This window comes from Dermacentor andersoni, chromosome 2 (assembly GCF_023375885.2).
Source record: "Dermacentor andersoni chromosome 2, qqDerAnde1_hic_scaffold, whole genome shotgun sequence".
In the NCBI taxonomy this organism is placed as follows: domain Eukaryota; kingdom Metazoa; phylum Arthropoda; class Arachnida; order Ixodida; family Ixodidae; genus Dermacentor; species Dermacentor andersoni.
The window spans coordinates 131,545,273-131,557,659 of record NC_092815.1 but is presented as its reverse complement, the minus strand read 5'-3'; the positions used below and the strand labels follow the sequence as shown (position 1 = coordinate 131,557,659).

The 12,387-nt window shown below is 46.5% G+C and overlaps 1 protein-coding gene across 1 annotated transcript in view; it reads right to left on the bottom strand.

Annotated features, from left to right (window-relative positions):
- Window positions 1-6,302, bottom strand: part of IA-2 (tyrosine phosphatase IA-2) — a 687,617-nt gene extending 681,315 nt beyond the window's left edge. Inside the window, exon 1 of the mRNA XM_050187564.3 lies at window positions 6,066-6,302. Coding sequence (XP_050043521.2) covers window positions 6,066-6,132 — 67 coding nt within the window. The 5' untranslated portion in view covers window positions 6,133-6,302. The remainder of the gene's footprint in view (window positions 1-6,065) is intronic.
- Between the last annotated feature and the right edge of the window lie 6,085 nt (window positions 6,303-12,387).

Below are 12,387 nucleotides of genomic sequence, written 5' to 3'. Positions count from 1 at the left end.
TTACTACAGTCGCTTGCTTCTCTTGGAAGTCACGGAAATAAATTATGATCTAGTTTCATTCTCTTTAACGTGGTTGATTAAATATTTAGGAACATTCCATTTCTCAACGCTGCTTCAGTACGCAGGGTCACACAGACAGCTCTTTTTTTCTGCCTGCTTTTAATCCCTCTCTGTTTCTTACGTGATTTCGTTCCTTTCAGAGACCGATTTTGTTTTTCTCTGCTTTAAATCAAGTAGTAAACCTTATCCTGCACCACTCTTTCTCTTTGTATCTCTCTGTGCCTCTTCCGTTTCCTTCCCCTCATACCACTCCTTCATTTTCATGATCCTATTCAATTTCATGGGTGACCACGTTACCTGCTTCGACAAAGTCTGCGCCACCCGTCAGGCAATCTTCCAGCGTGTTCTTTGATCTCGTTGTTGAAACGGAACCTCTTTTCGCTCGCTTCCTCTCTTTTTTTTGCTTCTTGCGCCTTCTCTTGAAGACAAATTTAGCATCACCAATTACCGCTTGGAAAGCTCGAGTCCTAATTTTCAAAATTCTTACACAGGGCCATTCAGAGGAACCACTTTGAGCTGGTATATATGCACAAAAAAAGGAAACAAAAGAAGCCGAGCGTTTATCAGCCCTTTGCTTCAGCGGTAGTTCCGTGGTTTGAAGGCGTAATGCATTTTGCAGCGTAAATGTCAGAGCGTTAATTATCGTATTGTGCGGCGTAGGGGCTGTCCGAATATTAATTTTTGAAATAATAGAAAGCGAAGTCAATATCTATGCTAATCCTACTACGAGAAGGTTATTTTTAAATGATATCCAAGTACTTATAGATGATATTGAAAAAAACCACCTTATTCGAACTGTCTTTCAAACCAAATATCATGTGAAAGATTTTTATGACGCCTGACGAAATTTTATCAGGTTGTCGCTTTCATATCTGCTGTGGCATATAGGTGTTTAGCTTTCTTTTTCTTTTTTGTGCTCGATAAACACTCGTAAAGCTTCAGGCATGATGCTTACAATTACTAACAAATTATGAAAACATAGACGAAGGAAACCCGAGATATCTGTTATGCCCTTAATGCAGAGTCATTATGCCTGTCCACGCTATTTGGCCTAAGCATATCAAAACTTCAAGAGAAAGCGTATTTGAGCAAGCTAACTGCAGTCTCTTTAACTTATCTTCTGGCATGCACGTTTTGCGAAGTGCTGCCAAGGTATTCTTTTAAATGTTTGTTAGGTTCCTCTTTCATTATACAACTCTGCCTACGTGAATAAACAGTTGATGGGCAAAAACATATATTTCTTCTGTATAACCAATATACATGCTGCTTGGGTAGAAACAATGCTAGAAAAAATTTAAGAACAGGTACTCTGAAACTTGTCTTATAGAACACTGGTGTACATGGCTTTTTGCTTCTCCCTAGGTGCTGAATATCTTCTATGGTAGAAGCCGCTCTTCGCTCATTTGCTGACCGACCCGGAAAGCAGTCAGTTTGTCGACAAGCTGAAAGTCCCAGTTCTCAGGTATATGCATTATTCGTAAATATTATTAAAATTCTTGAGACCTATTATAAAGACAGTGTATTGCCAATCTGTTACGAAAAGCTAATAAAAAGAATCTGGACGAATAACTGGCTAGACAATAGGTCTAAATATTGTACACCCTTTATTGGAGAGATATGCTGAAAAAATGGTGCCTTGAGCAAGCGCCAATAGAGAATTTTAGTTTCACATGCGAGGAAGCTTTGCGCACGACAAAGTGAAACTCCTGTACCCGTTAAGCGCCACACGCTCGAAACACTTATGTTGTTCGCATACGCAAGCATATACGGTGTTTGCTTTCACATGCCTACTTGGGCCTTCTCCTGGTAGACCTCAACCAAATTTATTCAAAAAAATAAAAAATAAACGAGCTGGAGTCAGAGTTACGTTTTATTGTTGGATACGCGAACTGCGCATTTGTACTACCTTAAGGTGCGGTCGCCGCAAGGTTTTCAGCTGCAATATCGCTCGCAGCATTCCCTGTGTCGTTGTCTGCTTTCAGTGATCTTGTGGGACAAATTCTGCATTCTCTTGGCGAATAAGAGCGTTTTTTTTTTCGCGAGTTGCCAACCGAGCCTCTCAGGTATGCAGGACGTGCAACGCAAAAGCACACACTTTTGCGTGCGGACGGGGGAGACGCGATTAGGTTCCCTACATCCTGCGCATGCGCATTCTAGTCATGCAAGATCTTTGTGCGCGCAAAGGTCGTGCCCAATTGAAATTAAAGCTATCTAATAAGTATCTCAGTGACCGCAAGCGTGCTCCGCCGCAGCAACCCAAATAGTGAGGAAAAGCCTGCATTACAGGCAAAACCTGTCCGGCGTTGCGAGCTGCCTATTTTCAAGCTGTGCCTTTCATAGAACACAGTTTCAAAATGTGACCAAGACTCCCAGAGCCGCATGCGTCAGCAATCGAGATTATGGAGGCCCAATTATATTTCATGTGTCATTATGTGAGTAGACTTCTCCGGCGATGTGTTGTACTCTGTGCTAGATGCTGACAACGATTCCAGCGTCTAGTAGTCAGGTAGTGGTTCAGAACACGGTGCTTCAGCGACAGTTTAAGCACGAAGCAGATGAAAGAAAAATAAAACGCAAGCAATCATCTATAACACTTCTGCACAGCAGATGTCGGATTTCACAGTGCGAAACCAAGCTTTTCACACCGCGAGCTGAGACCATTTCTGGAACGCGGCAAGTAAGTTATTTACTTAGTAGGATATCGGCTCTGTACAGGCTCCGTGCAGCATCTCACAAATGGGGTAAGAGAGACGGCAGGATCAGTCTTTAGAAATCAGGGAAACGACGAAGTCCCGTATGGCAATTAGTTTGGAAGAAATTAACGGCAGATATATAAAATGACGAGACAAGTAATATGCCTTCCCCTGAAATAAATCTTGTCCAAAGTTCATGTCCCCTTTACCTTATATATAACTAAGTCAATACACAGCTGTATCACTATATGGCAAACGACACTTAATGCCTGTACGAAATTCCATGCGCGCAACAAATAGATTAGCTGAAAACAATGGCGACGCGACACACCCACGAATGTATCCGAGTTATCGCAGCTGTACAATAACGACGTGAGGTAACGAGCAGCCTAGAAAGAAAAAAGAAAGGAAACGAGAGAAGCAAATCAACGGGGCAGTCAGAGGTTGGAGAGAGGACTTTTGGCCGCATGGCACGAACCATGGAACGATCGATGCAGGTCTTTCACGCCGCGTGCGGGCTGCTTCACGCACGTACGTCCGCGGTGACAAAAGCGAGGCGCCACCACCGGCGAAGGGCGGCGGAGAGGAGCCAAGCGGCGACAACCCACGCAAAAGGTGTGTGGGACGTAGCATGAGAAGTAAAGAGACCCCCCCCCCCTCCCGCCCCGTTTTTCTTTCTCAGGCCACATAACTAAAAAGTTCTGTCCAGACACCCTCCCAATGCTTATTGCCGTCACGCAAGTGCGACCTTTACCTTGAAAAGAAGAGGGGTTCAGATAGGTGATTAGAAGCTGACGATAAGGTATAAAGTCAGTAAACATGCAGGCATTATGGGTTATTCGAGATTACGCTCGAAGATAACGGGGAAGGAGCTGCACCAGATTCTTTCAGACATTACTACGACGGTAAATAGGCGTGAATGATTGTTAAAGAAAATGACTAACCCCATCGACAGCTAACCTACAGGTGAAGTATTGGACTTTCTATACTGTACTGAAATTTCCCGGGAATACTTTGCTTGCAAACTCTCATGGCTTTGCTGTGTGTAGCAGGTTCCATGCGATATGGTCTGCGTCGTGATTATTCCTTCTGTGGTCGTGGCAATTTTAGTGCTTTAAGTTCTTGTCATCACGTGGCTCACAGCCAAGCACCCCTCAGTTACAGCTAACCAGCGGGAAGAACTGCACACAGCATGATTCTCACATACTACAAACGTACCCCAACTATTTTATAGCAACCAATATAAACCGTGCTAACGACGACCATTGTTGTCTTGACATAACACAAGTGTTCAATATGGGTATCCTAAATAACGTTCAAGATATCTTTTGTGTCTGGCACCTTATTTCAATATTTTGCGTAGGAATACAACGTCAGCCTTCTTGTTGTTATGTCTTGTTTAACAAAATATATTTGAGATCATCCGCTTTATAATTTGCCGAGATTGACTGGTCAACTTAGTTTTCGCACTGTAGTGTGATCTGTGGGTACCGTTTTCTTTCCCAGATGGTGCTCAGGAAGCCGGTAAAAAAGAAACGAATATTGCTTTCGAAGAAGTATGCAAGCGCGCTAATGTAAGTACATTTTCATAAAAGGAAAGATAGCCTCACCATAGCAAAAGCCTAGTACTGATGATTATTTTACTACAGATATGTTTCAAGGCAATTGCTGTGATTTATTCGCTTTCGGAAACATCGCGTGGCGATGGAAAGAAACATACGCTTGCAGGGATAAATCTGTCGCACTCATGCTTACTCTTCTCCAAATGTGTCTTCCACTATTCATGCAAAACATTGCAGTCGCAAACGGAAGGTGTGGAAGTAGGGAAGACAGAAAGCGTTCGCAAATTTGTTCTCATTTTCTCAAGTTGTCTTCGTCGAGCTATTGCGCTACTTTGTTCTTGTCATCGTTTAGCAAGCGACAAAATGTTAGGTAATTGGGTATACAGCAGAGCACCAGCTATCTCCGGGCGCATTTAAGAAAGTAGCACCATTCTCGAAGAAAAACAAAAGGGGGGTTGGAGGGTGGGTACAATGGAAGTACAGCGTACAATCATTTCAAACATAGTAGCCGAGACAGACGAACGATACAAAATTATCAAAACTAAATGGGAGACCTTTGTTGATAAGGTTGCTAGAACACCGCAAAACATTCCATAAGGGAAAAAAAACTATCCTGAAGGCACTTTCACTGCCAGCGCAAACCTTAATGCTGAATGGGAGCATAAGACCCATAATATTCAACTACCAACTGCAGAAATAAGTAACGTATCATTTCTTAGTCTGTGTTTATGCTTAGTGCCATCTAGTTGTCGGCGTTACGCTATGTCGCTTATATACTATCCGCGGCGTCAAGGACTCCTTTTTCGCAAACACACATAGCTACGAACTTACAGACGGAGATGCATAGGCAATATAGCGTACTTGTGTTTGGAATGGAAATGTTGTTTCGAACTTGCTTTTTCGAGTGTGCTAAAGCGTCTTTGTAGACGTCAGCTTCTAGAAGCCTTAGAAGTTTCATATCGTTTCATATAGCCCAACCGCTTTGCATTATGAATGTGAAATTCCGTTAACAAACGCGGGAATTGTTCTTTTTTATCGATTGCTGTAGTATTATTAGTCTTATGATTAAAAACAATCTCCTAGTCAATTCGTGTTTCTTTTTGCGTTTCTAAATAAACGGATGTTCTCTCGACCAGCCACCTGAACGACAAGTGATCGCTGGATTCAGAAACAAGATTACATCGAAGCCTTTTCCCTTTATAAGCAACTCAGGATAATCCATCGCGCACCGAAGTCGAACGCCACAGGTTCCTCATGGCCATAGATGAGCCATACTGATTACGAAACAAAAACAAAATAGATACTATCTACCAGCTGTCCCTATACCTCGCATCACATGGTCGGCTCAAATAAAAGGGCAGTTGTGCGCAGCCAATCCTCTCGAGGTCAGGCATCTACGGGGCTCAATACACCAGCGCTTTTCCATGCAACGAGCGTCCCATATGACACTCGCGAGTACCGCGGCGCCGCTTCACGTGTTGATCGCGGCCGAGCCAGCGCCACGACGGGTCTCGCCCGCTGGTCGAACCGCGCGCACTCAGTTTCACTCTGCTTCGGACGAACGTCCCGGCTCGCCCGGGCCGCGACACGTTCGGACAATGGCCCCCGATCGACGAGGTCCTTGCGGTACGTGAGCGGCACGCCGAATAGTGAAGGGGAGGCAAAAGAAAACCGCGACAAGGCTCGCAAGCGCGCGCGCACGCATCGCTCTGCTGGCCGTGTTTTCGCAGCAGCGCGGCGTTAGGCTTACCGACACTCCCGTCCGCCGAGCAGGCGCCGGCGACAGCTAGCAAGCAGAGGGCCACCGCGGTCAGCATGTTGCCGGTCGCGCAGGCGGGGCCCTTTTTTACTCCATCGTGAAGCCGTTGCCGAAGGGGAGGCGAACAGACGGCATCGGCTTGGCGAATGTCGTACGTCTCACACGTTCGCCCGAAAAAAACACCCGGCTCAGAGGGCTGGCTGCTGCGGGCGCAAGAAGCAAAAAAGGAAAAACAAAGAAGCGCCCGCTGGATGTCCGACTGTCCCTCGCTTGGCCTGCGCCAGATGGTGCCTCCCGCGCCTCCAGAGGTTGCCCGGATGATCGTGACGTGGCGCCGACGTAGCGCTGACGTTGCGCCGACGTCGCGCTCCGACGCAGGCCGGCGGCGCGGCGCGAGCGCGCGACCTTTCAGTAAGCACGCGGCGCGGTCTCGCGAAAAGAGGAGCAAGGGAATCGGGCAAGGGAAATTGGGAGCGGGGGAGGGCTCCCGGAGAAAGAAAATGGGAAAGCGCGGAGGGGGAAGTAGGGACAATGTACTACGCTCTCGGCATATAAGGTGTCCTCTCTGAACGTGAGCTCGTGCGGCCAGCTGTATCCCATTATGCAAAGCAACGACCGTCGTCGTCCACTCGTCTGCAGGGCTCCTCCCGCCATCTTGGTGATTTACATTCGCTGCTGCCCATTTACCTAGAGGTCTGGAGAGAGAATTTGATGTGTTACCGAGTGACGACTCTTCTCCTCCAATATGCCCTCGGAGGGCTGTGCGTCAGAAAAAAAAAAAAGAAGAGGTTGTGCTGCGTCATCAAAAACGATGTGCCTGGCCCAGGAAATCGGGCGAGAAATCGTTATTGCCTCCGCGACGTCAACAAGTGTTCCAAATATAGAGCTAGCGTCGTTGTCGAATGCCCAAGGAAAGCTGAGCAAACAGCAGTGGACGCGCGCGATCGAGCAAGCAGTTGTGAACCTGTCGGGATGGAAACCGTTTGTTCTGTAACGTCCCTTTTCCCATAGAGCGTGGCTATCTTTGGGGAGCACGGCGGAATGTGAAGCATACGTTCCGTTTCCGTCTGGCTTCTGTTAGGACTTGCGTCCAACGTGCTGTTTGGGTGGAATAGAAGGGAACTTGTCGCAATAAATCGTCTCCTGATCGCATGAAAACATATCACATGAAAACGTTTATGTATCATTTGCTTAAAATGTTGTGTTACTTTACATTTAATGTTAAGCTCCGCTTTTTAATGTAGGAGGGTGGTCTGGCTCAGCGAATCTACCACAAAGGTAAATTGTTGTATCAATAAGAAGGATCATTATATACACAATGGTAATACAAATTAGTGGTTATTTCTTTTACATTTATTGGAACTAAAATTTAAATTCATTATAATTATCTCTTACCGTACTGCAGCGAGAAAAAAAATCATATGGTCCGGCACGAGCGAAGGAGCACGAGCTATTTTCAAGCACGAGAAGCACATTTCAAGCGCATCTTCACATATCACATCATATCTGTCACGCATTCTTCTGGCATTTTGGGCAGAATGGACTGATTGATTTAAGGTGACAAAAAATATTTGATGCGGGAAACGGCGCTCAGGCGGAGTAATTTTCGGCGAAGTCTGCCAGGTTAACCTCACTTGTAAAACAACAACAACAACAACAACAATAATAATAATAATAATAATAATAATAATAATAATAGTCACACCATCACCACAACCTTCACCATATCTGATGGCGCTTCAAGCACTATAACCCGCTGTGGTTGCTTAGTGGCTAGGGTGTTGAGCTGCTAAGCACGAGGTCGCAGGATCGAATACCGGCCACTGCGGCCGCAATTTAATAGGGGCGAAATGCGAAAACACTCGTGGTACCTAGATTTAGGTGCACATTAAAGAACCCCAGGTGGTCTAAATTATACCGGAAGCCCTCACTACGGCGTGCCTCATAATCGGATCGTGGCTTTGGAACGTAGAACTCCATAATTGATTATTATTTATTAAAACAATAATAGATTTCAATTGTCGTCAGCTTGATTGATACTGAGACACTCTCAACATTAGAAAAACTAATTTCCAACAAACAGCAGCATAATTTATCGGAAAAGTTACTCATGTTAGCAGCATGTTTGGCGTATAAGCAGCTAACATGTCTAAGGAGGGAGGAGGAGGAAAAAGAGGAAGGAAAGGTAGGGAAGTCAACCAGGCGCACGTCGCGTTTGCTACCCTAAACTGGGGAAGGGGTTTAAAGGATGAAAAGAAAGAAATGAGAGGGAGGGAAGAATGTACCCTCAGTGCGAACACGTGCGGTTGTCCATCACTTCACGCCTACAAACGGTAACTGAGGCCAGTCGATTTCAGGAATTCTGGCAATGCCCGCGTCGTTTTGTAAGCTTGCGACTCGTGGAGCCATGGTTCAAGAATCTGTCTCTGAAAATGGTCTGCGGTCTAGTCGGTTTAACTCCCTCCGAAGAACGTCGCGTTCGATGTCACAAAGATCACAAACTCACAGCACGTGCTCGATCGTCTCTTCAGAGTTGCATGAGTGACAGATAGGTGTGTCAGACATTCCAATAGTGAATGAGTAGGCTTTCACAAAAGAACCCCCAACCAGAGGCGGCAAAGTAAGGTTGCATCACGGCAGGAAATGTGCGATAGAATCTGCAGCTTCAATGCAGGGTCAAGCCGGTGGAGACGACAGTCCGAGAAAATCGGGTTGTTCCAACAAGTTTCAGTCTTGAACAAGTTTGAGTAAGTAAACGAAGACGCCGCCGCCTCGCAGTGTCTGTTGTTAACAAGGGTGTAGGAAATGTTAGGGTTTCCTTGTGGGCTGACCGAGCGGCATCATCAGCAAGGTCATTACCGACGATGTTAGAGTGCGCCGGAAGCCATCGGAAGATATGTCATATCCGTTAATGAGGGCTTCATAAAGAACTTCTCTGGTCTCAAACATCAGTTGTTCATGTGTCTTGCGTCATAAGGCTGACTACGGATTCTGAATGGCTGCCTTGGAATAACAAAAAACGACCCACTTTCGCGGTATTGCTTGTGCGATGTAATTAACAGCGGCACGTAGGGTGGCAAGTTCTGTTGCCGTAAAGTTCGTTCAGTCGGACACTTTGAAATTAATTCTGACTTGTAAGGCCGGGATTACAAAGGCGCCTGTGGAGCTGGTGGCTGAGACAGATCCATCTGTGTAAATGTGCGTTCTTTGTGCATATACCTTGTTCAGTAATCACAATGTCAACTGTCGTAGAACCATTGTGCAATTACGGGTCTTCTTCGTAATTCCATTAATTGCAGAGCTGTCGAATGTGTGCTCTGAGGTTTTCAACTGTGATGTGTGTTGGAATGAAGCAGTCTCTAACAATCATGATTTTCGTATAAGTCATGGCACATCGTGGTAGTCGAAGGCATGTATGTAGATGTGCCTTGCAAACTTTCGATGGTGCGAATATTTGTTTTGCATGTGTTCGACAAAACCGGCAAGCTGTACCGTAAAAGCCCAGAAGCAGTGCTCTGTACAACTGCAGCATGGACCGTGCCGACGGGCCCCAGGTTTTTCCGCACAGGAATTTCATTATATGTACAATAGAAATTAGCTTCCGCTTCAAGCAGATGCAGTGGGGACTACACGGAAGGTCCCTGTCAATAATCACACCTAAGAAGCGATGAGACTGCTTGTATGTGGTAGACTGGCTGTTGAGAGATGCAGGGTATGGTGTCATGGGATTCTCCGCAAACGAGATTAACGCGCATTTTTCTATGGACAGAATGAGGCCTTGTTTGCGGAGATGGGAGGAAGTTAGGATGGCTGCCCGCTCAATCCTTGCGCGCACTTGAAGAAGAGTCACCGCAGAAGAACAAAGACACATATCGTATGCGTACATTGATAGCTATAGTCCGTTATAGTCCAAGGACCACTGGTCTGTGACAATATGTCTCGCAGTCAATCGCGTTCACATCGTCCTGACGGGGACATGTAGACACCAATAAGTGTGAATGACGCTTCTTTTTGACACGTAGGCAGACGTATTGATTGTTATCATGTGGTATTATGGCACGGTGGGCATACGTAAAATCAGCGCGGATGTAAACAACAACTTTGATGCGCTCCTCACTCGTTGAAGTAAGAAATGGTTCGTACCCTGATAGTTTGATAGGAACAAGTACATTTTGCTCACAAATAACCATTATGGGAATCCGATTTGTGAAAATATATTGACGGAAGGATGAGATGCGGGTCCTCCAGCCTCTGGCGTTCCATTGTAATATCGAAGCTTGTCTCACCTCAGTGCGAAATGACAGTATGGGACAAGCAGTGGTGTCTACTCAAGGCTGGCAAGTACTGGATTCAGAGCATCCAGTGCCTGTAGTGCACTCTGAGATAATCGTGTAGTTTGCCGAGGAGCACGCGAATGGCATTCATCAGGGACCGAAGCATTACGATCACTTGTTTGTCCTCTTCAGGCAGCTTATCGGCGGGAGGTTCAGAATTCAAGGTTGCCGAAGCGCATTTAGAATTTGCAGGTGTGGTGGCTTTGACAACCTAGGCCAAGGTGCATCAGCCACAGCCTTGGCTTTTTTTTGTATTCTGGTTTTTATCAACCACGACCGGTATGGGGGGGGGGGGGAGGAAGTGGCAAGGAAGTTGGAGTAGCATGGCATACGATGGACGCTGTAGAGGCATTGACTTTCGTTGATATCGCCGGTTTCTGATTGTATTGGCTACCTCCCGATGATACGAATGGTCTCTTGTCATTCGTTTTAAGACAGCCAGCCCCTTTTTAATTTGTGGGCAATCCTTTATCGAAGCTTCATGGGCTCAATGACGATTAGAACATTGAAGAACTGGCCCTGCAATCATTCGCGGAGTGGGTTTCAGCGCAGCGAGAACACACTGCTGTATTCTCTCATACGCTTCTCACGTGACCCAGCTTCATGCAGTTGAGACATTGTAGTGGCTTCGGTATGGAAGGTGGGACAGGATGTCGAAAGTGACCCAACGTCATCGTCGCCATTTGACCACTCTCAGCGATTTATTTAAGCTCTGTTGCAGTGTCATACTGCGTCAGAAGTTCCGACACTGTGGATATCAAAAAGGCATTCTTACAGATGTATGTTTGTCCTGAAGACCGCGACGTGCGGCGATTCCTCTGGATGGAGAGGTCGCTCCTCAGATCTGACCTATCTCCACCTGCGGTGAAGTGGAGGATGACGCAGGTCCCATTTGGAGCCTCATCCAGACATTTTCTGCTATCAGCCTCCATTCGCCATCACCTTGCGCTTTGTCGAGAGCGATATCCGGAGACTGTGGCGTTGCTGGAAAAAGCCTTTTACGTCGACGACCTCCTCGTGGGACTTCCGATTGGGGATAAAGGTGCAACAGTGTACAGTGAAACGCGCAAAATATTATCTGATGCAAGCGTGGAACTGCGCAAGTGGGCCTGCAGTTCATATGCTTTTCGGAAACGCTTTCTGTGCGACAAGGTTGCTATTGAAGACGAAGCAGGAGAGAGTTCTGTAATCAAGGTCCTAGGCATACCCGGGGAACGTGAAGGCGACCAGATTATCCTCACTATACGCGAAGCGTCTGAATTCGCATGGTGCATAAACGCGCGGTGCTTCAGACATTAGCAAGGGTGTACGATACTTTGGTGTATCTAGCGCCATTTTTGCTCAGAGCATAGCCCGTCTACACGCATGACATGGCTGCTACCAGCGAAAGAGTATACATCTTGATTTCATCGTGTGCCGTCACTCACGCCATTGATTTAGAAATGACGATCACTATTACAGCGACCACCACACTTATGACCTTCCGTAGTTTTGTCTCGCGGCTTGGATTCGCCGACGCATGTACCGGGATAACGCACTGTCTTTCCCCAGCTGTGCACGAGTGTTTGAGACCGTTCTACCGGTTCTCTAAGAATACGCTGCTAATGACAAGATGAAATTAAAGTTCATTGCAGATAGAGTTCCCTGGTGGGGAGGCTAGTGGGAGCACTTCATCACATCGAGCAAAAATACATCGAGATGTTCACTTGGGCGCAGCAATCTCAATGGCGATGCCCTCTCTACCGCTATCTGCGAAGTTGAAGCGGTCATAAACAGCAGACCTCTTACTCATCTTGATAGCGACCCGGATGAACTGCAACCGCTGACTCCATCGCACTTCTTGCTCTGAAGACGCGCCGTATGCTTTCCGCAAGCGAGCTTTTCCGATGGTACGCCATCGACAAGAGTGGACCTGCTCCGCCGTGTGCACTATCGTCAACGTCTGACAACGGAGCCATGGATCTGATGAAAGAGGTCGT